The sequence below is a fragment of the Mauremys mutica genome, chromosome 11 (assembly GCF_020497125.1).
Source record: "Mauremys mutica isolate MM-2020 ecotype Southern chromosome 11, ASM2049712v1, whole genome shotgun sequence".
NCBI classification, from domain to species: domain Eukaryota; kingdom Metazoa; phylum Chordata; order Testudines; family Geoemydidae; genus Mauremys; species Mauremys mutica.
In genome coordinates, this window is record NC_059082.1 from 53775812 (window position 1) to 53803644 (window position 27833).

Consider the following 27833-nt stretch of genomic DNA (forward strand, 5'->3'; position numbering starts at 1 on the left):
CAGAGAGCCCTCTGCAGGGACACTGCAGGAGAGTGACCGGTTTCCTCATGAGTGTTAGGAGCTTTGTGGTCTCTGAAGCTCCCAGGGTTGCTTCTCTGGCCCCTGGCCCTGGCTGGTGGAAACATCCTGTGCGTTATCCTTCAAGCAACCCATAAATGCTCGAGTAGTTTCTGGTCTGGGAGGGGTGTCAACCCCACTGTGGGGGGTGGGGGTGGTTGGATTCAGAGGAATTCCCACTGCTGCCCCATTCTAGGCAGATGTTCTTCACATTCTTGCTGTGCTCTAGTAAATACTGTGTTCACCAGGGAACTCCCTTTCGCTCCTAATGCTCTCCTCCCATCCTTCCCTTTTCCTTTATTTTGCTCTTTTCCCTCTCTCATGCTGCTGTCTCTCTCCCTCTCCCTTTCCATCCTCCCTTCCTTCCCTGACCCAGGCTCTCTCCCCCCTCCATTCTTTACTATCACCTTTGGCCCTGGCCAAGAGTTTCTCCACCTCCTTCCCCAGCCCAGTCTCTCACTCAGCCCCCGCAAAATCACCACTCTCCACTCACAACCCCCCACGTCTGTCACCCCCCTGCAACTGATATACCAGGCACCCTGTCACTATAGACAGAGCCACTCACAGACTGGTCATCACAGCTCTCTGCCCCACGTCTGCCCCACAATATTCACCTCCCCATTCACATCCCCCAGTCACACTCCAGCCCAATTCCCTTCCTGGCAAGCGGCAGCTTCCACTGAGGTTGTTCCCAGCCTCCCCACCACATGGAAGAACTGGAGTAGCAGAGATAGTCTGCTATGTGGGGAGCGGGAGCTGGCCTCTCTGCCTCCCCATGTTGCAGGGGAACTCTGAGTCCCAGATCATTGTCTTTCTCCCTGTGGTGGGGTGAGGGTGGAGGCGATCCTGCTGGACAAATAAGTGGGAGCAGCAGTGCTAGCAGAGAGCAATTACTGCTCCTGCTCTGCTGCAGCCCCAGCCAAGGGGCCACTTGTTGGGGTTCCAACCATGCTTTCAGCCCTGATGGCCCTAACACCTTTGTCACCTCCCAACCTTCCCTCTGGGAAGGAGGTTGAGAGACATTGCACTGCTGCTGATCTCCCTCTGCCCAGGGCTTCCAAGGGGGACAGAACTGTGATACTGTCCTGTCTGGGGTCCCCTCCACCCCAAGGGCTGGTTCTGGTCTCTAACAGGCCTGGTTAGAGATGTGAAAGTGGCTTGTTTTTGCTTTAAGTCCCACAGTGTGTGGAGATCCCTGAATTTCGTATGCGGCAGAACACACTTCCCAGGAGGTATTTCCTTTCTGTGCAGGTGAAATGTCCCCTCAGCAAAGAGAGGGGCTGGGTTTTAAACCTTAGAGAGATCTGCATAGCAAATCCTTGGTGAAGAAGTGACAACCCCAGTCTTGCCCATTTCTCCTCCCCTGAGCAGGATTTCCCATTCCCAAACAAGACATGATTTCCAGCTGGGAATGAGAGGAAGCGCCTAATCTCCAGAGCTGCAATGAAAAGGAGACGCTGAGTGGCACCTGCGCAGGTGAGGAATAAACTAAATCAGCTGGGAACTGTCAGTGAATGAGGTGAAAATCTGGATTTGCCGAAGGGCTGCCGTGAGTTCCCACCATCCCAGGTGAACAGGAATAGCAAACGGGTGATTCCCAGGGCGTAGCTATGGACTCTGTCCTTGGGTGTAGAGCAGTGGCTCTCAAACTTTTTTACTGGTGACCCCTTTCACATAGAAAACCTCTGAGTGTGACCCCGCCCCTTATAAATTATATATTTAACACTATTATAAATGCTGGAGGCAAAGCGGGGTTTGAGGTAGAGGTTGACAGCTCGTGGCCCCCCCCCACATGTAATAAGCTTGTAACCCCCGAGGGGTCCTGACCCCCAGTTTGAGAACCCCTGGTGTAGAGGGACTAGATGAATGTGCATTGAGTCTGTCTCTGCAAGGATTGTGTGGCTGGGCCTTGAGGCTGTGAATAGGCCAGATGAGTCTGGGATGCTTGTGCCTCAGTGAGAGCTATGTGGCTGGGACCTCTGGGTCTGTGATCAGCCTCAGTGGGGTGAATATGTCACTGGTACTGACAGCTGGGCAGTCAGGCTTAGCGGATAAGTCAGATGCTGCTGGGGGCGGGGTGGGAGGATGGGGCGGGACTTCTGAGCCGATGAACTGAAGCAGCAAACAGGGGTGTTTCGGAGGCACAAAAATAAAAGAGTCAGGCAGCCCTCAGTCAGTTGTGGCCCCTTCTCTACAGGGCTGTCTTTATGAAAACATAGGGTGTCCAAACAGAACAAAACATGCCACAGCAAAACAAAGACAGAAACTGCAACCAATGGTCTCCGCATGTAGACCTCAGGGTGGGACTCCAGTTCATACCCAGCTGTTCCCCCATCACCCAGGCAGCCCTTTATATTTCCCTTGCTCCCGCTAAGCAGCAGGGTTAATTGGCTGTTGCATTAACCTGTTAGGGTCTGGGCTAGGGAGTTCCTTTGTACCCTGTCACGCACCCCTGTGAGTGTGGCAAAGGGCACGCTCTGTGGAAACATCACCTGCCCCTTCTGGGGGAAAAAAATCGGTGTTTCCATGGGCTGTGGCGCAACGAAAAGTAAATGGCTGCAGGGCGAGTCTGGGGTTGTCATCTTTCATAGCCTGCAGGGTGAAGGACGCTTCCAGGAGGTAGTATCATAATAATTTCACTGCCCACTTCACTGCAAGACTTTCCTTTCCTATACTGGAATAGTTCTTCTTCTGTGGGAGAAGCTTCCTACTGCGATGTAGGATGGGGTGTTTTCCATCCTCCGCCACCTGCAATAAAACCGTCCCAAGTCTCACCTCAGAGGCATCACTTTGTAGTATGAATCCTTTTGTAAAATCTGGACTCAGCAGCTCTGGTTTACTGCACAAGATGCGCTTGACTGCGCCAAATGCACCTGCACAAGCCGGCGTCCATTGGACGTTTTGATGGGCTTGTTCTTTAGGGGGTCTGGGAGGGGTGCTGTTAGTGGAAAACCTGGAGACAAAGCACCTATGATACCCTGATAACCCCAGGAATGTCTTCACCTGCCTTTTGGTGGGCAGGGATTGGGCACTCTAGTAGGACTCTAGCAGAGGAGAGGGACAGCTCAGTGGTTTGAGCATTGGCCTGCTAAACCCAGCATTGTGAGCTCAATCCTTGAGGGGGCCATTTAGGGATCTGGGGCAAAAATCTGTCTGGGGATTGGTCCTGCTTTGAGCAGGGGTTGGACTAGATGCCTCCTGAGGGCCTTTCCGACCCTGATATTCTATGACTTTCACTTAGCTGGCCAAAGGTCAGATTCAGTCGGGGCAGGCAAATTTTTGTCCTGAGCAACACATCGGATTTCTGAAATTGTATGGAGGACTGGTTAGAGGAGACTGTGCCACCCCAAACAGCCAGGCATGGCCCAGCCCCACCCCCTGATGGCCACCAGGGCCCCTGTCCCATCCACCCTTGACTGCCCCCCGCTGCTCCATCCAACCCCTAACTGCCACCTCGGGACTCCTGCCCCCATTCAACCCCCCTGTTTCCCACCCTCTGACTGCCCCAACTCTGATCCACATCCCCGCCCCCTGACCACCATCCCAAACTCCCCTGCCCCCTTACTGCGCTGCCTGGAGCACCGGTGGCTGGCAGCACTACAGCCACGCCACCCAGAGCACCAGGACAGGCAGCTGTGCCACCCAGGTGGAGCCAGCCATGCCACCACATAACACAGTGCACCGGTTCAGGCCACGGCTCTGCAGCTGCACTACCCAGCAAGAGCTCGCAGCCCCGCCGCCCAGAGCATTGCGCCACCAGCACGGTGAGCTGAGGCAGCAGGTTTAATAGGCAGCAGGTTTAAAACAAATAAAAGGAAGTTCTTCTTCACGCAGCGCACAGTCAACTTGTGGAACTCCTTACCTGAAGGCTAGGTGAAGGCTAGGACTATAACAATGTTTAAAAGGGGACTGGATAAATTCATGGTGGCTAAGTCCATAAATGGCTATTAGCCAGGATGGGTAAGAATGGTGTCCCTAGCCTCTGTTCGTCAGAGGATGGAGATGGATGGCAGGAGACAGATCACTTGATCATTGCCTGTTAGATTCACTCCCTCTGGGGCACCTGGCATTGGCCACTGTCGGTAGACAGATACTGGGCTAGATGGACCTTTGGTCTGACCCGGTACGGCCTTTCTTATGTTCTTATGCAGGGGAGGGGGAACAGCGGGGGAGGAGCTGGAGGCTAGCCGCCAGGGGCTCAGGGGCTGGGCAGGAGGATCCTGTGCGCCGGATGTGGCCCACGGGCCATAGTTTGCCCACCTCTGGTCTAAGTGTTTCATTTTGGTACTACTCACCATGCACTTAGACCTGCTTCCCTTAGAAACTGCAGCAATCCTCTGGAGATGCTCTCCCCAGGGGCTAGACTAGAGTACAGCATTGTTGAGATAGGCAGCAGCATACTGCCAATGGGGCTGCAGTGCCCTGTCCATTAGACACTGGAAGGTGGCAGGCACCTCCCAGAATCTAAATGGGAGGGTTTGAAACTGACATTGGCCAAAAGGGGTAGCAAAGGTCAGATTTTCTTTGGATTCTGGTGCCAGAGGAATGTGCCAGTAGCTTTAGTATGGTTGAATGTGGTCATAAACTGGGCCTCACCCAGCAACTCATCTACTCCAGCCTGGGATTTGAGCTGAACTTTGACATGGCATTAGAACATAAGAACAGTCACACTGGGTCAGACCAATGGTCCATGTAGCCCAGTATCCTGTCTTCTGATTTTGGCCAATGCCAGGTGCTTCAGAGGGAATGAAGAGAACAGGTAATCATCAAGTGATCCATCCCCTGTTGCCCATTCCCAGCTTCTGGCAAACAGAGGCTAGGGACACTATCCCTAATAGCCATTGATGGACCTATCCTCCATGAACTTATCTAGTTCTTTTTTGAACCCTGTTACAGTCTTGGCCTTCACAACATCCTCTGTCAAGGAGTTCCACAGGTTGACTGTGCATTGTATGAAGAAATTCTTCCTTTTGTTTGTTTTAAACCTGCTGCCTATTAATTTCATTTGGTGACCCCTAGTTCTTGTGTTATGAGAAGGAGTAAATAACACTTCCTGATTTACTTTCTCCACACCAGTAATAATTTTATAGATTTTATCATATCCCCCCCAGTCATCTCTTTTCCAAACTGAAAAGTCCAGTCTTCTTAATATCTGCTCATACAGAAGCCGTTCAATACCCCTAATCATTTTTGTTGCCCTTTTCTGAACCTTTTCCAATTCCAATATATCTTTTTTGAGATGGGATGACCACATCTGCATGCAGTATTCAAGATGTGGGCGTACCATAGATTCATATGGAGGCAATATGATATTCTCTGTCTTATTATCTATGCCTTTCTTAATGATCCCCAACATTCTGTTCGCTTTTTTGACTGCCATTGCACATTGAGTGAATGTTTTCAGAGAACTATCCACAATGACTCCAAGATCTCTTTCTTGAGTGGTAATAGCTAATTTAGACCCCATCATTGTATATTAACAGTTCTAACATCAACACAAACATGAACGCTGTTGTCTGATTTGGGAACTAGAACAATTGGGCTGCACCATTCACTTTGCAACTCCTTGCTTCTACGGGTACAGCATATCCTGATGTCTGTCCAGGAAATCTTCATTTTTTCTTATGCAATGCAGGGTTGATACTTGTTTTTCCAGACCTTGAACCTTCTCTTCCAATATGGAGACCAGGTTGCACTTTGTACAAAGTTGCTTCTGTCCTGTGGAAGAAAGACAAACATGGCACATCCTGTGCAGGTCACAGCAGCTGATTGCTCACCATCCATATTACCTTCCTTCTAAGAGCTTCCTCAGCTGTTGGAGCCTGCAAGTTGAAAGCCTCAGTGGGATCTCCCCAGGCAAACTCCCAGTCAAACTCCCTCTGTTAGCCTCTCCTCTAGTTTGCAGCTGACTGGCTTTTTATAACAGGCCCACTCAAGGCCCACCTGGAACGAAGCACTCCCAATTCACACTTTTAAAACAATCAAGCACACAGTCAAACTGATAAACTGTCCCCGCAACAGACACTCAGATACTCACCAACACAGCCCCCCAGTGTTTAGCATACCTCCTCTCGGCCAGATCCCAGTAAAACTCCCTCTGTTAGCCTCTCCACTGTTCACTGCTCCCATTGGGTATGACGGTTCTTTTGTCACGGTCATCTGCAAACTTGCTGAGGGTGCAATTCATTAATAAAGATGTTGAACAAAACCAGCCCCAGGACCGACCCCTAGGCACTCCGCTTGATACCAGCTGCCAACTAGACATCGAGCCGTTGATCACTACCTGTTGAGCCTGACAATCTAGCCAGCTTTCTATCCACCTTAGAGTCCATTCATCCAATCCATACTTGCTGGCAAGAATACTGTGGGAGACCATATCAAAAGCTTTGCTAAAGTCAAGATATATCACATCCACCACTTTCCCCATATCCACAGAGCCAGTTATCTCATCATAGAAGGCAATCAGGTTGATCAGGCATGACTTGCCCTTGGTGAACCCATGCTGATTGTTCTTGATCACTTTCCTCTCCTCCAAGTGCTTCAAAATGGATTCCTTGAGGACCTGCTCCATGATTTTGCCGGGGACTGAGGTGAGGCTGACCGGTCTGTAGTTCCCCAGGTTCTCTTTCTTCCATTTTTTAAATATGGGCACTATAGTTGCCTTTTTCCCATCGTCTGGGACCTCCCCTGATCGCCACAAATTTTCAAAGATAATGGCCAATGGCTCTGCAATCACATCAGCCAACTCCCTCAGCACTGTTGGATGCATTAGATCTGGACCCACGGACTTGTGTATGTCCAGCTTTTCTAAATAGTCCTTAACTTGTTCTTTCACCACTGAGGGCTGTTCACCTTCTCCCCATACTGTGTTGCCCAGTGCAGCAATCTAGGAGCTGACCTTGTCTGTGAAGACCGAAACAAAAAAAGCATTGAGTACATGAGCTTTTTCCACATCGTCTGTCACTATGTTGCCTCCCCCATTCAGTAAGGGTCCCACTCTTTCCCTGACCACCTTCTTGTTGCTAACATACCTGTAGAAACCCTTCTTGTCAGAGTCATATTAGTTGGCAGCAGATTTTTTTGGCCCATCTCCCTGGGCCCTAACGTGTCAGTAGAGCTTGTTTCCAGGCAAGGTGATGCTCTTCACTTGTTTTCTGGGTCAGAGTAGTAGGGCCACAGAGTTCAGGGAAAGATCTTTCCCAGCAGTACATCCACCCTGTCCCTCTCCCCCAGGCAAGTTAGCATCTTGGCATGACTGGTTTGCCTCTTGTAGCAGGCCAGTTACCAGGCCCCATTAGCAGCCCAGCACCATTGGGTCTGACAATTCTTTTGTCACGGTCACCATCAACTTTGTAGACCTCCCATTTACAGACAGCTTAAGCCTGGTAATGGGAAGGGGTGGGTAATCCCTGCGGGTACACCCTGTAAAAAACATTTCCTCAATCAGCGGGAAATTTGGGCCCAGTAGCTGCTCACATATGAACATCTCGAGTCAGCCCGTCCCTGGAAACTCCACCCCCTTGACTATAACGGGGACAACAAGAGCATTGGGATTCCCAAGGAGTGCAGAGGGCTTGGGGGAGCAGGCTATGGCATAGTCACAGTCCCTTCCGGCCCCTGGGGTTATACTAGTCCCTGCTAGTAAGATTTCTGCATCTCCTGTCAGCCTCCCTGCCAATCTGTTCACAGCAAGACAAAACAGAAAATGTCACTGTTTTTGTGCCAGGGCAAGTCTGAGTCATGGCTCAGTCAGGGGTGTGTTTCTGCTTCCTTGGGGATTTGAGCCTCTCTATGCATTCTCCCCAGTCCTACTGCTACCCAGTTTCTTCAAGAAGCTGAGGAAGGCACGGGCCAGGCTGAGTCCTATAGTCCCAGCATGCCTGAGACAGCACTGGCTGTCAGACCTCCAGATTCTCTCGATACAGCCTCCAATGGCGCTACCATTGTTCAGGTCCCACTAACACTGAACCATGACTAAAGTTCTCCACCCCACCCTCACAGTCTCCACCTCACAGCAAGGGAGTTGGGTGGCTGAACCCAGGGGAAAGAGCCTGTTCTCAAGAAGTTCAAAACATTCTTATCAGCAGCGGAATAGTTGTCCTGGTGGAAACCTATCTTGCAAAGTGGAAGAGATTTTCCATCTGGCCGCTAGATACTCTCTCTCACCATCTAAAATGCAGGAATACCCACTGCAATTGAAGGAGTTGGACCTCTTGATAAGCTCAGTAAAAGTTCATTTAGCATACAACTCAGCAATCCACTCTCCCAATTAAGAACATTTGGTTTTCTCACATTCCATGGTTGGGAGATTTCTGAAGGAACTAATTAGGATTTATCCTCCCGTTCATGAACCCACTCCTCCCTGGGCCCTCGTCATGGTATTTTTGCCACTGGCCTCCTGCTCTTTTTCTCTTATGTCTAAAAAGACAGCCTTCTTGGTAGTGATCATGTCAGAGTGGAAGAGCTACAGTGTCTGATGGTGGGGTCTTTTATAAAGATAAAGTTTCTTTAAGACTTTACCCCAAATTCCTAAATAAAGTGGTATCAGACTTTCAGCTTAATCAAATGATTCATCTTCTGATATTCTTTCCAAAGCCTCATAGCCATGAAGACGAAGAGAGACTCCACACATTAGATGTGCTATGAGTTCTCTCTTTCTATATTGACAGTAGCAAACAAATTAGATCCTCGCTGAGACTGATGTGCAGAAAGGATGGGAGATCAGCATCTTCTACACAGAGGATTTTGAACTAGATAGCTTTCTGCATCAGGACTTAGACTCAGACTTTAAGACCAGAAGGGCCATCGTGATAATCTAGTCTGACTTCCTGCACATCACAGGCTGCAGAACCTCATGCCCCACTCTTGTAATAGCCCATAACCTCTGGCTGAGTTACTGAAGTCCTCAAGTTACAGAGAATCTGCCATTTTCTTTAGTTCAGGCCAACAAGTGACCCAGGTCCCACACTGCAGGCAAAAGCAAAAAATCCCCAGGTCTCTGCCAGTCTGACCTGGGGGTAAATTCCTTTTCAACCCCAAATATGGTGATTAGTTAAACTCTGAGTATGTGGGCAAGACCCATCAGCCAGATACTTGGTAAAGAATTCACTGTAGTAATTCAGAACCCTCCCCATCTAGTGTCCCACCTTCACTGGTTTGAAATATTTACTAATTGCAGTTGCAGATTGGCCATATGCCATTGCAGGCAACCTCTTCATACCATCCCCTGCATAAATTTATCAAGCTCAGTCTTGAAACAAATTAGGATTTTTTTTTTGGTCCCCACTACTCCCCTTGGAAGGCTGTTCCAGAATTTCGTTCCGCTGAGGGTTAGATACATTTGTCTAATATCAAGCCTAACCTTGTTGATGGCCAAAAACATCCACTCAATGTGTAGCAGAAGCCAAAAAAGCTAACAGAATGTTAGGAACCATTAGAGAGACGTGGTGGGTAAGGTGATACCTTTCACTGGATTTCAAGGGACAGAATCAACTTGATTATTTGTATTGACTAATATAAATAAGTAAATATCTCTCTTTAAATGTCTGCTATGATTTTTTTTAAATGTCCTCTAAAATTTGTTGCTGGCATGTTTTTGCTCTATTGTTTGTTTAGAAGGCTGTTTTCAGTGAGTCTGAGAGCAGCAGCAGCAATTAGGGGTCACCTGTAACGATGGTAGGTATCATATGTTCATATGGAAATAAGATTTTCAAGTTGTATCCCTTTCAGATTCCCTTCCTAAGGTGTCCTTTCTCTCCAATGACTCATCTCTGGATTCTCATTTCAATGCACCAGGTGATGGGATTATGAGTGAGAATGAGGAGTATGCCTACCAGGAAGGTCCTGAGTTAATGGAACCATGTGGCACATTATCAGGAATACCCCAAAGGAATATTTCCCAGAGTCCTAAGCAAAGCAAAGCTTGTGAGGGTCAGCACAAATCAGAAAAGCGTCAGACAACTGCTGCAGAGAAGAGACAAGGTAAATCAACTGCTTGTGAAAGAGGTTTCGGGAAATTGCCAGACATTGACCAGCTGGGAAACCCCACTATGGGGAGATCAGCAATATGTGATGACTGTGGGAAAAGCTTCAGGGTGAGCTCAAACCTCAGACAGCATCAGAGAATCCACACTGGAGAGAAACCCTTTGGATGTGCCGAGTGTGGGGAAAGCTTCCGGCAGCGCTCGCACCTTATTCAGCATCAGACAAAGCACACGGGGGAGAGACCTTATGAATGTACCGAGTGTGGGAAAAGCTTCACTGTGAGCTCAAACCTTATTCGTCATCAGATAATCCACACTGGAGAAAAACCCTATAAATGTGCCGATTGTGGGAAGAGCTTTAGTGGGAACTCACAGCTTATCCAGCATGAGAGAGTCCACACAGGTGAGAAACCTTATGAATGTGGTGACTGTGGGAAGAGCTTTAGTGTGAGCTCAGCCCTTACTCGTCATCAGCGAACCCACACTGGCGAGAAACCTTATGAATGCACCATGTGTGGGAAAAGCTTCAGTCAGAGCTCAGACCTTATGAAACATCAGAGAATTCACACAGGAGAGAGGCCCTACGAATGCACTGACTGTGGGAAGAGCTTCTGTGTGAGCTCTCATCTTATTCAACATCAGAGAATCCACACGGGAGAGCGCCCCTATGAGTGTGCCGATTGTGGGAAAAGCTTCAGTCAGAGCTCAGACCTTATGAAACATCAGAGGATCCACACAGGGGAGAGACCATATGAATGTGCTGAGTGTGGAAAGAGCTTTAGTTGGAGCTCAGCACTTATCAAACATAGCAGAATTCACACAGGGGAGAGACCCTATGAATGTGCCGGGTGTGGGAAAAGCTTCAGTCAGAGCTCGCACCTTGTTCAGCATCAGAGAATCCACATGGGAAGGAATCTCTGAGACTGGGATGAGAATGGGGAAGGCTTTGTGTCAGATATCCCTCCCAACGGATAGAAGCCAAGTGTGTTTCTTTGGGCCTGTAAGGCTCTGACCTTTTCATAGAGAATGAGAAGTGGATTGTTGAGGATGGAGTGTAGTTAGACAAAGAGGAAAGGTTGGTGCAGTGAGATAAGTCATATAGAGGAATGTGTGGTGGGAGCCAGAGGAGGAACCAGGAGATGCTGGAGGGGGTGGATCATTTGGGGAGGGAGGGGGACCTAGTAGTGTAATTAGGTGGAAGTCACTTTGACAGGGTATTAATAAATAAATTTAGGAGGAAAGGTAAAGTTACCCATTTCTCTGTGCACAGGGTGAGCTTCAGACAAGTTATAGTGTGAATTTCACAGTCAAGTGGGGACTTTATAGGGACTGCATGGCTTACTGCTGTGGGATGGAATGAAACCTACTCCTGGCTCCAGTAGGGAGGGTCTTCTGGAGGGCAGAGTGGGGTGCAAAGATTCTTTCCCAGCTCTGCCACTTACTTGTTCTACGACCTTAGGTAACTCACTCCACTTCTCCATGCCTTTGTTTTCGCATTTGTAAAACTGGGATAAGAATCACTCACCTCACATACTATTTAATATAGACTCACAGAGTCATAAGAATTGGTGCCACATTAAATTCTGCACAAAAAGGAATAGAATTGTCCCTGCCCAGAGGAATTTATATAGTCTAAGAAACTAGATTCTTTTTCTAGGATTCTCTTCTCTTTGTTTATAGGTGTTGGGGGGAGGGAGAGGGTTGAGACCTTTTTTGCTTGTTTTTTTTTTTTTAAACTTAGTTTGACCTCAGTCTTGTTACTTAGGTTTTCATACTTGCAGTACAGCAAACCTATGCTGAGTTCATTAGACTCAAGCATATGGAGTGACTATAGGATGTACCACACATTTAAAGTTACACATCAAACCTCTTTTATATACAATTACACATTACATTACATTTACTATACGTTGCATTACATGTTTTGAGATTGGCTTGGTTACTTTGTAGGAACCAATCCCTGTACAGCAGGGGTGCAGGCCCGGCTTTACGCCGATTCCACCGATTCCCCGGAATTGGGCCCCGCGCTGAAGAGGGCCCCGCACCCGCGCCTAAGGGGGCTCTGTTCCGGGGGTCTTCGGCGGCATTTCGACAGTGGGGAGTCCTTCGGTGCCGCGGAAGACCTGGAGCGGACCCCCCGCCGCCAAAATGCCACCGAAGCTCCGGACTGCCGCCAAGTATTCCAATCGGGCCCCGCGGGTCATAAAGCCAGCCCTGCAGGGATGGGCAAACTTTTTGGTCTGAGGGCCACATCTGAGTATAGAAATTGTATGGCAGGCCATCAATGCTCACAAAATTGGGGTTGGGGTGCGGGAAGGGGTGAGGGCTCTGGCTGGGGGTGCGGGCTCCAGGGTGGGGTCAGAAATAAAGAGTTCAGGGTGTGGGAGGGGGCTCCGGGCTGGGGGTGGAGGGGGGTTCAGGGGAGTGAGGGCTCTGGCTGGGGGTGCGGGGCTGAGGATGAGGGGTTTGGGGTGTAGGAGGGTGCTCTGGGCTGGGACCGAGGAGTTCAGAGGGCGGGGGGGGGGTGAGGCAGGGGGTTGGTGCACCTGTGGGAGGAGACAAGGGCTCTGGCTGGGGGTGCAGGCTCTGGGGTGGGGCTGGGGATGAGGGGTTTGGGGTGCAGGAGGGTTCTCCAGGCTAGGATCGAGGGGTTTGGAGGATGGGAGGGGGATCAGGGCTTGGGGGTGGCTCAGGGGTGCAGGCTCTTGTCGGCGCTTAACTCAAGCAGCTCTCTGAAACAGCGGCATGTCCCCTCTCTGGCTCCTACACAGAGGCGCAGCCAGCCTGCTCTGCCGCGCACTGCCCTGTCTGTAGGCGTTGCCCCTGCAGCTCCCATTGGCCATGGTTCCCAGCCAATAGGAGCTTTGGGGGCGGCGCTTGGGCCAGTGGCAGTGTGCGGAGCGGAGCCCCCTGGCTGCCCCTACGGGTAAGAGCCAAAGAGTGGGCATGCAGTTGCTTCTGGAAGCAGCATGAAAGAAGGAAAACAAACTTTTTTTTTTTTACACTGTATGGGTTGCAGTGCTTTTGCATTTAATTTTATGGTATTGGACTCTTGGGGTTTTTTTGGGTTTTTTTTGCACTAACTGGTGTTACCTTTTTGTACTACATGTTTAATTTTTTTCTGGTAATAAGAGGACAAGTGGTTTGTTGTTGTTGTTGTTGTTTTGCTTTATATTACTTAAGGCTGCTTTTACTTTGTATAGCATGTATTTTTTTTAAATACTACAAGTGTTATTATTAGAATATATTGACTTAATTTTATATTTTAAAGCAATTAGAACATTATTGAATGGTTCCTAGGGGTGTTCCCCCTTATCTTTGCTAGTACAGACATTCTGTTTCCAGCCTGCTAATTCATTACCTCCCTAATCCTGTCTTGCCAAAAATAAGACCTCACTAATGTCTAATTACTCATGTTAGGCCAGGCCTACAGTAAGGTGGGTCTCAGCTTCCTTATTACTGAGATTTTTCTTGGAGCTTTGAGATTGGGACTAGACTTCTTTTCCTTTTTCTCTAGGCTGAGGTGAACTTTCTGAAAATGTGGCTTCAGAGAGCATCAGAGTTTAATTCTAGCTTTAACCTTTATTAAAATTCCTAATAAAAACTTGTTTTAAAAACTCCTTTGTGTCCTCCAGTTTCCTGGAAATGTTTTCAGTACCTGAGATGGTTGCAACAAAGATTCCCGAGGTGACAAATTTCCCCCATACTAATTTCTCTCTCCACCGTCAGGAATCAGGAGTATGTGTGCACTAAACAGCTTGCTCAGACCCTGGCTACTTGAAGGAAATTTGCACCAGTATAATGAATGTACACCGATGCCAACCCCTGATGCAGACATGCTGAATGGCACAAAGTGAGGCTTTGATTGGGTAGCTCAGTTTGGTAACACTAATGTAGGGATACATGTATGACTTTCCTTAATGTAGATAGGGCATTAGAGCTGGAAAGGCTACTTCCTGAGAGCCTGGACATATGAACTCTTCCAGCTGGGGCACAAATTGTCTCCTCCCTGGCAGCAACATCTGCACCTGTCTCCCCTCTGTTGATTCCATTTCTCTTTAGGAATTTAATTAACTGTTTTTATTTAAACAGAAGAGCCGGAGCTCCTTTCAGAGGTTCTGGCCAGACTCCCTCCCAGGCTTCTGGTATTCATCAGCTATCCATCTTCTGTCCCAATTTTTGGGTACTTTTTGGAATACTCAATTCCCTGGTGTGTTTCCCTGGTATCCACTGGCCCATTTTCTGTGTCAAAGTTGCACCTTGGAGGCTCTGGCTATGTAGATGGGACCACTGAATTTCAACAGCTGGTCTCTGATTGCACATCAGTCTACTTGTCTTTGCACAGGTCGGCAAACAACTGACATCACTGGACAAAACAGCTGACTCTTGTTTACAATCTAAAGTTAATAGTTAAATCATCTTAGTCTGGCATTTTAAAATAGACTCATACATGTCATCTAAATAGGAGAGAAACAAAACCATTCTGACCAGGGAATTTCTCCAGGATCTCTTGGAGAGAAAGTGAGATTTCATTCCTGGACTAGATAAGTGGGGTTGGAAGGACTGTTGATGACAGAGAAATAATCCAAAGGAGCCTAGAGAGAATGGAAATGTGGGCAGGAAATTACAATATGGGAATGAATTGTATGAAACAAGGAAGGGAAATCAGGTACCCCTTTCTTCATCCTCATCAAGAGACTGGGAGGGGGCAGACAATAGCAGTGCGAGAGCTGGGGGGTGGGGAGGGAACTCACCGCAGGAGGAATGGCTTTTCTTCTTTTTGAAATCAGTGCAGGTGGGGAGGAGTTCCTGGGGCAGTCAGAGGTTGAAATTGGGGGGTAAGCAGGGTCTTTCCAGATGCTTAGCAGAGGGCCTATTTTAACTGCTTGCCTTGATGGCATAGGAGGAGGCATGTTGCCCTGAATCAAGCCTCATAGTCCTTGACATCCCCAGCACAGATTATTTGTGGTGAGTGAGGAGAGGGATGATCTGGAGGAGGTAAATGTAGCTTGAACCATGTGGAGAGACAGTGAGCAAGCTGGCACATTGATAAAATCACCTGGTGGTAATGCAGGATGTGCGCACTTCTCTGTGCTCATCTGACTACAGCCTGTTATCTTACCAGCAGTCAGTAAAATGGGGTTAAGGCCTGGAGCGGGGTTAGAGGGAACAATGTGATGGGTCTGACCTTCCTGGTATGACGTATCTCCCCAAACAATGTTGTCGGCTCAGCAGTGTTGGTCCCATGGTCACCAAGGAGGGTGAGATACTGTACCTGGAGCTAGGAGGGGTCAGTAAAATGGGAGTAAGGGCTGGAGCAGGGTTGGAGGACGGAATCGATTCAGTCTGATGCTCCCATTGTCCTTCCTAATAAGAAATGTGTCACAACTAACATTACAGTATCAAAATTATTCAAAGCTTTAAGACCCAGCTTCTTTGATACTCTTCTCTGGAACAATTGAATTATCTTTACTAAAGCATCCCTATCTAATGCTTCTTTGCTCTTTTCTGAGTGCTGTAGTCCTAGATTTGTAAATGTTGAGTATCCTGCAGTTCTTGGCTGTTTTATTTCTCCCCTCTCACGGAAATAAGGTTTCATGTGGAATGCGTCACTGAATATATAAATACCAGCTTCCCCCGTCTTCGGTACAGAAAGTCTCGTTTTTGTATGTTGGTAACAGAGACTATTGAAAGGGCTTTAATTTCTTTGCAAGAGAATCCCATGGTTTAACTATGGATATTACTAGTGCATGTATGTTCCCTGCTCAATGGCCACCCAGGGCTTCTCCTCCCTGTGCTCCTTAGCTGCTCCCATGGGCTCGCTTGTTAGTTACAAGTAACGGGAGCGTCACAAGCGCAAGTTACAGCGTGTTTGTTCTATAGCAGTCCCGGCCCCCTTCTTCCTCCCTGGGAGCAATGTCCCTCTCTGTGATTGGTTAGCACGGTCACATGACAGCCCCGTGCTCAGCAGGGGAGAACCAGTGTCTGTGATGCCTTAGCCATGTCACGTGACAAGGGCTGGCTCCGGCTCCTGCTGCTGCTTTCTTCGCGGGGCCCCCAGCTGGTCCCGGCCGTCGGCTCTCCGCGGCCTCTGGTCCCAGCCTGGGACTAGACGCGCCAAACGCCAAGTCCTGAGCCGGAGACTAAAGGTAACTGAGATCTCGGGTAACGTGCGTCTGTAAAAACACCCCCCTGCTGCCCATCGCCGCTCCCGGCGTGTCTGCGAGTCCCAGGCCGGCTGGCTTTGCTGACATCCCCTTAGCGCTCACAGGGGCTGACCCAGTTCCAGGACAGCAAGTACACCCGGAAATGGAGCGCTAACCAAGTCCCCCAGCCGGAGAGGGAAGGGGGTAGAAGGAAAGAGAGGGAAAGGGAACATAAGAAAAGGGGGCGATAAACTCCAAGAGAAGGGCTGCCCAGGGCTGGTACTGTATCATCGAGAAGGATTAATCTAAAAGGAGGCAGACTGAAAGGCTGCCCTCCCAGACACTGTCAGGGAAACCACCCAAAGTGTAGCCTGTTAGTCTGCTCTCTTGCAGGGTTTTGTTCAGGCTCTGTTAAAGGGAGGTTACACAAATGTCTTGGTTCATTTAGTGCTGTGGAAGATGCAGGGTCTGCAGGGTAGCAGAGGGACCAAGCAAGTGGTATCTGTGCAGAAGAGCCTGAGGGGACGTCAGCTTCAAAATGGACTGAAACCCTTTATAAAAATCTCCCCAGTTGCCCTGATCTGAACAACATCCATGTGTTACTCTGCCCCATCTCCCCAGGGAGCTGGGGGAAGTGAAACGACTGCAGGGGAGCTGGCGCAGGGAACTGTTAATGGAGATATCAGGAAAAGGATGAGGAAGCAGTAAATTGAGGAAGGCAGGAGGGAGACATTAACCCAGTGTTGCCAACTCTTGTGATAATTGGTGTTTCTCTTAAAGCTCCAGCTTTGTGATTATGTGAGAATCTGTTATCATTTAAAACATGACCTCTAAAGGCTCAAAAATCAGAAGGCAAATAAATTTGTTTTTAAAAATTACATGATATTTGAACACTTGGGGTAGCAATGCTTTAATTAAGAGGGAGAGGCAGCTCTTCAGGACAGGTGAGTGGGAGCAGACAGTGACAGGTGACTGCTTCTGCCCTGCAGCAGCCCAGCAAGGGAACCGCTACACACAGCAAATGTCTGTGCCAGTGGGGAAAGATTGTCACCTTCTATTTCCTCCCTTTGGGAAGGAGGGTCAGAGATGCCACATCTCCTTCTGCTCAGGCCTTCCTAGGGGGAGAGAACTGTGACATTGACCTGTCTGGTTACTCACACACACAGAGTCACTGTCCCCTCCACACCCCAGGCTTGTTCTGTTTTCTGATGGTCCCTGGTCTCTGCCAGTAAGATCTCTGCAAGTCGCTTAATATTGTTCTCTTTCTAAATCCCCCAGTTTATGAAGAGCTGACTCTCCTACTGGGGACACAACACACGTCCTAGCACACATCTGACTTTAGCACAAGGTATTTCCCTTCCATGCAACTGAAATGTCCCCTGGTAAAGAGAGTCCTGATCTTGCCCATTTCTCCTCCCTTGAGCAGGATTTCCAATTATCAAACTGGAGATGATCTCCCGCATGGAACAGAAGGAAGAGCCGTTGATCCCCTCTCTCCAGGGCTACGAGGAAACAGCGATACCAAATGGCACAGGTGAGAATAGTCAGTGAGCGTAATGAAAATCTGGAATTCCCTCAGCCCTGTTGTGAGTTCCCACCACTTTGTCTTGTCTAACTCAGACCACTGTTGTAACCGGTCTTTGAGTCTTTGTACATGTGCCTCATGTGTGTAAGATCAGAATCTTTCACCAGTCCATTGGGGCTGCCCCTGCACCCTGCATATCCTTGTGTCCTTCATCTGAGTTCATAAAGGGCAGAGTGGCCACAGCTGTTCCCGACTTCCCTCTTACTGCCCTTGGGAGCAAGATTGAACTCGGTGGTGTCCGCCTTCTACCATGCATCATTTTTTCTCTCCAACTCTTAATAATTGATTAGTTCTTTTTGTTAATTAAAAAAAGGTTTCTTTGTTATCTCTTTCTTTGTGTCTTTGTCACTACCACCTTGAATAGGGGATTCAAAGCCCTTGGGCTTTAAGTCTTGTCCATCTTGTAGTGAACTTATTCCCCTGGCTGATGGCCACTGCTGTTGCTTATTTTGTTTGTGTGAGAACCGTGTGCCTGATAGGTGTTTGATCTGCTAGCCCTTCTCTTCGAGAACCTGTCAGTTGAGCGATACTCATCTGAAGCTGTTTCTCCTGGAACAGTCAAGGAGCGGAACATCTCATTCAGAAGAATGCACCTCTGACACTAAAAAAGGACCTGCAGCCTTGAAATCATATCCAGCCAGTGCTCCTGTGAGTGGAGACCCAACACCTAAGACCAGTATCAATACTGGTCTTAGGTGTTGGGCCATCCCTGGATTCCTAATCCACACTTGGCACCACTGGGAGTGTCAAAGACCAACCCTGCCTCCTCCACACTATGGCAAGGCAGGTCAGAGCATCAGTCAAAAGACTTCCGGCACCTATCTGCCTCCCCGCAAAAGGAAAAATCTAACAGGCCTAAGAAGAGTCATATCCCTTCTGCCTCCTCCCAGGAGCCAAACATTAAGCCATCTCCTACAGCAGGGACTAGTGAGGCACGAATGCCTGCATGCTCAGTACCAAGCAAAGTCAAATTAACCCTGATGTCAGAGTCCAAAACAAGGCAGTCTTACTAGACACTGAAGCCCTTGGTACCAGAACAAGCACTAGTGGTTGAGTCAATCACGGTGCCAGCAGACATCCTGTTGGCTGCAATCACCATATCACTGGTAGCTTCTGTCATCATCAAGATCACTACTTATAGCATATTCCTTCTCCTCTCTTGACCATGCTTTTTCTCCCTCCTCTAGCTAGAAACCATCCCCAGTTTCTTCTCCCTGTGCAACTGGGTTAGGTGATGGGTCACCTTCTCAACGTATGGCTCCTCATCCTAGGGCCCCATCTCACTCTTCACATTCTGCTTGGCCCTCACCTTGGCATACTCAACCCTATCCGTTTTTTCCTTTTAATATTCCCTCTTGGCAACAATTTAGATATTGAAGCCCTCCCTCCAAAGCAGGGTGGATTTGATTTAAATCACTAGTCGGGAAGACTTGATTTAATCATGGATTTCTACATAAAAGTGCATTCTTGTTGGTTGTTATTACCTTAATACATAATCTTCACAACTCAGAGTTAGATGTAGGTTTCATTTTTAGAAGGTACACACTATACATTTTAAAGTGATTTATTTTGAAAACTTTTCAGATTAGTTTTACAGCTATATCAGAAAATGAATGATTGTTTGGTTGTTTCATTTACCAAAGGTAATTGAAGCAGATAGTTCACCTCCCAATGACTTCATAAATATCCCCAATTCAACAGGTTAATCATTAATATTTGGAGGCATTTCTTGCCATGCTGTATTAGGAGGAGAACATCACCAGACAGACATTTAAATTGTTTTATTTAACTAAAACAACAACATTAATGTATTCTGGAATAGCTCAGTGGTTTGAGCATTGGCCTGTTAAACCTCGGGTTGTGAGTTCAATACTTCAGGGGGCCATTTAGGGATCTGGGGCAAAAATCAGTACTTGGTCCTGCTAGTGAAGGCAGGGGGCTGGACTTTCAGTCCCTTCCAGTTCTAGGAGATAGGTGTATCTCCAATTATTATTATAACATATACTATTTTAACAAAACAAGCATATGAATTTTTTAATTTAGCTAAACATTCAAGTTTTTTAAAATCAGGTTTGTTTTTGTTAAAATTGTTTTAAACTAAAATAGTTAAATGAAATATTTAAAAAAAAACACAAAAATTAAATCGACTGTTAGCCAGGTCAACATGAGAAACTTAAAATAATGGCTTCTGCAGCTAAATCAGTTGTCTTCACCTTCATTTTCCTGTTTGTTTTAATCTGGAAAAGAAAAACAAGCTTTCGTGCTTTTTCAGGTCCCACATGATTTCTCAGTTTGGAATGAATTAGTCCAAAGGAAGAAAATGTTCTTTCTACAGCGGCAGAAGAATCTACTGCTGTTAAAAGTGAGATTATCACTTCAACGGTCTCTGAATCCAAGTGCTTAAGTGACTTCCACCAGTTCACTGGTGTGACTTTCTTTAAAACATCATCAGCAAACATATATTTCTTGAAAGTTTCACCCTTAGCTCTGAAGTTTATTATAGTTGGCATTATGGAGGGATGATTGCTAGATGTCCATGTCATAGCCAACTCCTTTTCTTCAGCAGTTCAGGTTTGACCCTGATACCGAGTATTGAGAATATTTGCAAGAAAATGAGCTGGAGATAATGCTTGTTCCATTTGTTTTTTTAATGCGTGTAATTTAACTCTGTCATTGAATATTTCTCTTTTAAGATCTCACTCAGTTCCTTCCAAATTTCAACAGCATCAGCAATAAAACAGCTATTTCCCTGCATTTGTTGAAGGCTACAGAAATAGGCTTCAGGGTATTCAGCATGTGTTCAACATTTCTCTTAAGCCCAATGTTGAGAACTTTGGCTGTGACAGTGCCATCTATTTTTTTCACAATTTTTTCACAAACTGTCATCAGATTAGGCCAGTTCTTGATATAGTGCTCAAAACAATCCACTACTGAGTTTCATCGCACGTCTTGGGGGAGAGTTAGCTTGGTTCCTCCCACTTTTTTCAGAGCAGCTGCTGCAAAATGGTTGTTATGGAAGTATTTTGCAATTTCAACAACATTAGCCTTTATTTCTGGAACACTGAAGTCTTTGGCTAGGAGGTGCATCAAATGAGCACTGCAACCGTATGTTGTTAGCTTGGGACGCTCTTCTAAATTTCTTCTCATCTTGGATACATTTGCAGCATTGTCTGTGACCAATTTGCATACTAGACATTTTTTTTTCACAGTTTGTTATAGCTTATACTGCTACTTCTTGTAAGTATTCTGCTGTGCGTGCATTTCCTGATATATCAATTGTTTCTGTAAGGAAGACATTCCCTTCTTCAGTTGTCACACAAGCACATACAACAGGATCATTGTGGACATTGCTCCACCCATCAAGACTCAGGTTAACAATTTTACCCTCTAGACTTTTTGCACACTGCTCAATTTCTCTTTCATACGTTTTATCCAACAATTTGCCTGCGACATCTGCTCTGTTGGGTGGACTGTATCCTGGTCTTAATGACTGAACCATGTTAATGAAGTGTGGGTTCTCAATCATATGGAAAGGAGAGTTCGTTGCATAAACAAACTGGGCAGTTTTTTCATCAATTACCTCTTTTTGTAATCTGCTGGTTCTTATCACAAACTTATCTCTGGTTGTTTCTGGATGATGGAGATATTTTTTTCTTTTTGCTACAGGTGATATACTGTGGCTATGTGACATACATGATGTGACTGAAACACTATCATTGGCAGATAACTCTGAAACTGTAGAAAATGATGATCTTGAAGGTGGATAGTCTTCCGAATCCTGTATGTTGAGGATGGATTCTCCTAAACAAAATAAGTCAATGCAGTTATTTAATTATTATTACCATACTGCTCATTTTACTCATTGCATTCACTGACACTCAGATCTCCTTTAAAGGTGAAATTGTAAAAGGAAGATCTGCCTATTTCAGCTATTTATTTTTTATCACAACTGCATCTAAAATGATAGTACCATAGAGTAACAACTATATTTTTTGTTCAAACATGAGAATTCAAGAATAGTCCAGAAGGAAGACAGGCAGTCCTTAAGAATGAAGTATGAAATAACGTTTACCAACCTGAAGATCCTTCATGTTCAGACATGTTCCTTTCATCATTTTCAACACAGCTTCCTCCTGAGAAGGAACGGTTCTCATGATGTTGTTTCATTCGGGCAATCAGGCCTTGCATTTCTTTGTTGCACTGTTTGCATTTTGCACACATGCCTGTCTTACCCAAAGGTAGAGGAACTTCATTAAAATAGTCCCAGATTGGGTCTCTTTTATGGCCTGCTGCTATTAGACGTTTTCCCTTCTAGTGAGAGAATGTTATGGTAGATCTCAAATCAATGAAGGCTACACTCAGAAAGAGCTCAAGACTTCTGGAATATGCTGCTCAAACAGTTTCACTTTTGGTTCTACTGCCTGTCCCTCCCGTCTCACATTTATCTCCAGACTTCTTCTTCTTGTCCAGATCTGTTCTGCCCCCAACAATCTTCTATACATTGAACTTTTTGAAACTTTGCACTTTTAGAGAGAGGTGCGGGAATGAGTCTGTGTACACAGATTTGCAGAGGGACAGTAGGGTTGAGGTCTGTTATTTCTCACCTCTATGTATTATTTATTGATTTATATAAAAACATTTTTGGTGTTAACAAGCATGTTATCTCTGGAGACACAAATCCACAGTTTGAGAACTGCAAAACTAAGCATCTCTGATGGTATCTTCTAGACGGAGCACTGAGTTCCATTGTGTAGATACAGTACAGACCCATTTACGCGCGAATCTGCTTAACGCGTGGTAGCGCCATGCCTACCAGTGCTACCTATTTAACACGCAAGACTCATTAACATGCGGTACAGGAACTAGCTATGTAGCGCTACAGATTTGCTCACTAACTCACTGACCTAGAAATCGACAGGAAGTGCAGAGCGGAAACGTGTTGTACGTCTTTACCACCAACGGGGGGGGAGGAGAAAGGGGCAGCAAAGTTAAAAGCGCTGCCGCAGCAGCACTTTAAGGATGGCCCTTTGCTGCAGCAGCGCTTTAAGGATCCTCAAAGTGCTGCCGCGGCAAAGGACCATACTTAAAGTGCTGCCACGGCAGAGCTTTAACGTTGCTGCCCCTACCCCACCCTGCCGTCAGTAGCCCTGCTGGTAGAGACCTTACCAGCAGGGCCGCCGATGGGAGGGGCAAAAAGGGCAGGGACATTAAGCGCTTTAAGAATGGTCCTTTGCCACAGCAGCGCTGGGCTGCTGACGGGGGAAGGGGGGGAACTTGCAACATTGAAGTCCTGCCGTGGCAAAGGACCCTGCAGCGCTTTACGGTCTCTACCCCTTTTGCCCCGCCCTTGGCCGCTGACGGGAATGGGCAAAGGGAGCAGCTGCCCCAGGGCCGGCGATTTAAAAGGGCCCAAGGCTCTGGATGCCGCTACAACAGCAGCGGCATCTGGAGCCCCGGGCCTTTTAAATCACCATGGGAATCCCAGGCGGCCTGGAAGGGTTGGCTGGGGGGTGCTGACCCTAGCCCCGCCCCTTCCACCCGAGGCCCCTCCCCTTCCGGGGGCCAGAGCTGCCCCCACCCCGTACCGGAAACCTTGTCCTGAGTTACTTTCACCCCTGTGTAGTAGTAATAATGTTTTTGTTAGATTACACATTTGAATTCATATTCTTGCAAAGCGCAGTTAACAGATAGGCCTGCAGTATTTGGGACATTGTGAATACGTATGTAATCCTAGATAATTATACATGTGTGTATATAGATATCTTAAGATATTTCAGCATGGCCCTCTTAACCCGCAATCCATTAACACGCGGTCGTGACAGCTTGACTCCCAACATCCGCGCGTAAACAGGTCTGTACTGTAGAAAGATTAATTTAAATAAATCTGTACAGAAGCCCCTGGAACCCCATAAGATTAGGTCCCTAATCCATGAACTACTGGAACTCATTTACAAAACTTTTCTCAAACATTACATGACTATATTGTCTCATACTATAGAATTAGAATTTATAATCCCTGTTCCATGATGAGATATCTTTGAGCTATAATGTATCTTAATTAAAACTCTCTTTAGATAGGATTTTTCCCAAAAAAACATTTTTTCAAAAAATCTGTTCATTTTTATTCACCCTGCTCCAAAACTTGCCCCTCTCATTCATCTATGCAACAGTGAAGATCGTGCTCCCCTGCTGCTTCCATTTTGACTCCTCACACTGCGATGTGCCTACCTACACCTTCTTCAGTTGCTAGGGAACAGATAGAAGAATACATGGATAAGGAAGACCATGATCAGCAGCCTCTAGTTCCAGCCTCTACAGTGGACCTCTTAACTTCCTCTCCTGAGGCAGCAGCATCTTCAGCACGATTACTGGCCTCAGATGTCTTTAAAGCTTTTCAGGATCTGCTAGTCAGAATCACTGAGACACTGGAGATTGAGACTTCAGTGGTTCAACAGGAAGGCCCACAAATTATTTGATACCCTCTGTCTAGAAATGCCCATTAACAAAGGCATATTAAAACCAGCCGAAGACCTCTGGCAAACCCCAGCTAGCCAACCCAAACTGATGAATATGCAGCACCGGCTGGATTGAGTTAAATCATTGGAAGAGACGTCAGGAGGTCATCCAGTCCAACCCCTTGCTCACAGCAGGACCAACCCCCGGCTAAATCATCCCAGCCAGGGCTTTTCAAAGTCATTTAAATCTCTGATTTAAATCATGTGTTAAATAAGCAAGCAGGAAACCTTGATTTAAATAGTTAATTTTAATTTTGTTTGCATTTGTACTTTTTAGTTGCTTTCCTAAGGAAATGTTAAATCTTGTGGTTGGTATAACTATTAAAAACATAGTGCTTTTCAACCAAATACAGCCTTTACACTAAATTTGGTACTTTTTACTAACCAGGAGTATACCCTATATATAGACATTTATTTAAACAAAAAATAAAATGTAGCCATGGTAGGATAAGTGACTGGAGGGAGCCACCTGGCGTGCTTGTCTGTCCAAGACCATAAACATGCACTCAGAGTGGCTAGTGGCAGCCCATCCTGCTGCTTGCACTGCTGGGGCTGTATTCTGTTTTTAGTATGCTAACTTAGATGAGAACTGGTATGAATATGGCTCCACAAGCTGGGAATCACACCCCCAGGCTCGAAGTGTAGACATACCCTGTCACATGTAACAAGTGCAGGTATCATATGTTCATATGTAAATAAGATTTTCAAGATGAGTCCTTGTTCTAAGGTTTCCTTTCTCTCCTGTGACTCATCTCTGGATTCTCATTTTATTGACTAGGTGATGGGATTGTGAGTGAGAATGAGGAGGAGAATCTGCACCAGGAAGGTCTTGAGTCAACGGAACCACAAGGCAAGTTATCACGAATACCCCAAAGGAATATTTCCCAGAGACTTGAGCAGGGCAAAGCCTGTGAGGGTCAACGCAGATTGGAAAGGCATCTGCGAACTCCTCCAGGGAAGAGACAAAGTAAATCAACTGCATGTGAAAGAGCTTTCAGGAAACTGCCAGACATTGTCCAAGAGGGAAATCGTATGAGGAGGAAATCAGTAATGTGTGATGACTGTGGGAAAAGCTTCAGGGTGAGCTCAAACCTCAGACAGCATCAGAGAATCCACACTGGAGAGAAACCCTTTGGATGTGCCGAGTGTGGGGAAAATTTCCGGCAACGCTCACACCTTATTCAGCATCAGAGAATCCACACAGGGGAGAGACCCTATGAATGTGCTGAATGTGGGAAAAGCTTCAGTATGAGCTCAAAACTCATTCGCCATCAGATAATCCACACAGGAGAAAAACCCTATAAATGTGCCGAGTGTGGCAAGAGCTTTAGTGGGAACTGGCAGCTAATCCAGCATCAGAGAATCCACACAGGAGAGAGACCCTACGAATGTGGTGACTGTGGGAAGACTTTCAGTGTGAGCTCAGCCCTTACTCGTCATCAGCGAACCCACACTGGAGAGAAACCTTATGAATGTGCCGAGTGCAGGAAAACTTTCAGTCAGAGCTCAGAGCTTATGAAACATCAGAGAGTCCACACAGGCGAGAGGCCCTATGAGTGTGCTGAGTGTGGGAAGAGCTTCACTGTGAGCTCTGCCCTCATTCAGCATCGGAGATTCCACATGGGGGAAAGACCTTATGAATGTGCCGAATGTGGGAAAAGCTTCACAGTGAGCTCACACCTCATTCAGCACCGGCGATTCCACACAGGGGAAAGGCCCTACGAATGTGCTGACTGTGGGAAAAGCTTCCTTTGGAGATCAGCCCTTCTTCGACATCAGAGAATCCACACAGGAGAGAGACCCTATGAATGCACCGAGTGTGGGGAAAGCTTCCGTCAGAGCGCGCATCTTATCCAGCATCGCCGAATCCACACTGGGGAGAAACCCTATGGATGTGCCAACTGTGGGAAAGGCTTCACTGTGAGCTCTGCCCTTATTCGACATCAGAGAATCCACATCGGGGGGGAGCCCTAAGAGTGGTCTGAAAGCGGAGAAAGTTTCGTATCCGATATCCTTCCAGGGTCTCCCAGTTGTGTTTCCACTTTGGGATCACAGGGTTCTTCCCTGTTCATAGTGAATGAAAAATGCCTTGCTGAGGATGGAGTGTTGGTGGTCGAGTTAGAAAAAGAGGCAGCATTGGTGCTCGAAGGAGAGTCATGTAAGGCCCTGGGGTGTTGAGAGGAATGCGTGGTGGGAGCCAAAGGAAGGGACCAGGAGGTGTTGGGGGGTGGGTTATTTGGGTGATGGAAGAGGAGTAGGTAGTGTAATTAAGGGGAAATCATTTTAGTCATTTTTAATATATTTAAGAGGAATGAAAAAATGAGCACAGGGAGAGCCTCAGAGAACTTATAGTGGGAAATAAATGGAGCATCTTCTAGCAGATAGAGGAGGTGGAAAGTCAGCACTCTTGGGTTCTATTCTCAATTCTGTCACAGACTTGGTTGGTAACTCTGGGCAGCTCACTTCACCTCACTGTGCCTTCGTTCCCCCCATCTGTAAAACAGAGACAATAATAATGATAATCACTCTTACAGGAGGATTTTACTATTAATGACTTTATTAAAGTAGTGCCCAGAGGCCTCATCAGGAATTGGGGCTGTATTATACTAGGTGGTGCACAACAAGGTTTGCACAATTCCTGCCCCGAATTGTTTACAATGTAAGAAACCAGCTTCCTTCTCTGGGATTCTGTAGCCCTTGTTACTGACAAGAATTTTTCTTGAAGTTATGAGCTTTGAGGATTCTTTTTGTGAGTGCAGGGATTATGGTTGTGTGTTTCTGTTTGTGTGTGTGTGAGTGTTTGAAATATGGTTTTCAAAGGTATGAGTTTAATTCTAGTTTCAAAAAACATTATCTTTATTTTTTTTAAAGTTCCAATAAAAAGTTGTTTAAAATGATCTGTGTCTCCTCCAGTTTCCTGGAAACTCTCACTGTCAAGTAGTATGTCAAAAAGATCCACAGCTCCACCCAGTGGAAATCACTTATTTCTGTGTCCAGCCCATTCATGAATGCTTGTGATCAAGAATCAGGGGTACATGTGAGCTCAAGAGATTATTCAGGCTCTGACTGCATTAAAGAAATTTCATCAGTGTAATTAATGTAGTTACACCAGTGCCACCACTGGATATAGACATGTTGCACAGCATACTATGGGCTGTCATCAGGGCAGTTCAATCCAGTACCAACTATGTAGTGACAACAGGGCAAATTTCCTTAAAGTAGATAAAGCCTTCCAGCTGGGATGGCTCCTTCCTGAGAAGGTGTTCTCCACAGGGAGAACCTGATAGTGTCTTCAGCACCAATCTTCTCTCTGTGGTTTCCACTTATATTTAAGAGTTCAGCAAACTTTTCTTTAAATAAGAGCTCCTTTAAGACATTCTGGCCAGACTCCACCCCAGGCTTGTGGTTTCCATTGGATGCCTAGCTCCTGCCCCAATTTTCTGGTACTTTTTCAAATACCCTATTTTCCTGCTGCGTCAAGAGTTCTACATCCTCTTTCCTTGATACTCAGCTAGCCCATTTTCTATCTCAAAGACCCCCAAGTTGC

At 46.7% G+C, this 27833-nt stretch overlaps 1 protein-coding gene across 6 annotated transcripts in view; it reads left to right on the forward strand.

The window, feature by feature from the left end:
- Positions 1-27833, forward strand: part of LOC123343923 (zinc finger protein 239-like) — a 45177-nt gene that overhangs the window by 1219 nt on the left and 16125 nt on the right. Inside the window, exons 1-4 of one of the 6 annotated variants that reach the window (XM_044979493.1) lie at positions 15988-16189; positions 17465-17534; positions 17613-17720; positions 25065-27183. In XM_044979493.1, coding sequence (XP_044835428.1) covers positions 17636-17720; positions 25065-26260 — 1281 coding nt within the window. In that variant the 5' untranslated portion in view covers positions 15988-16189; positions 17465-17534; positions 17613-17635 and the 3' untranslated portion in view covers positions 26261-27183. The other 5 variants (XM_044979498.1, XM_044979492.1, XM_044979496.1 and 2 more) reach the window with 5 other exon arrangements.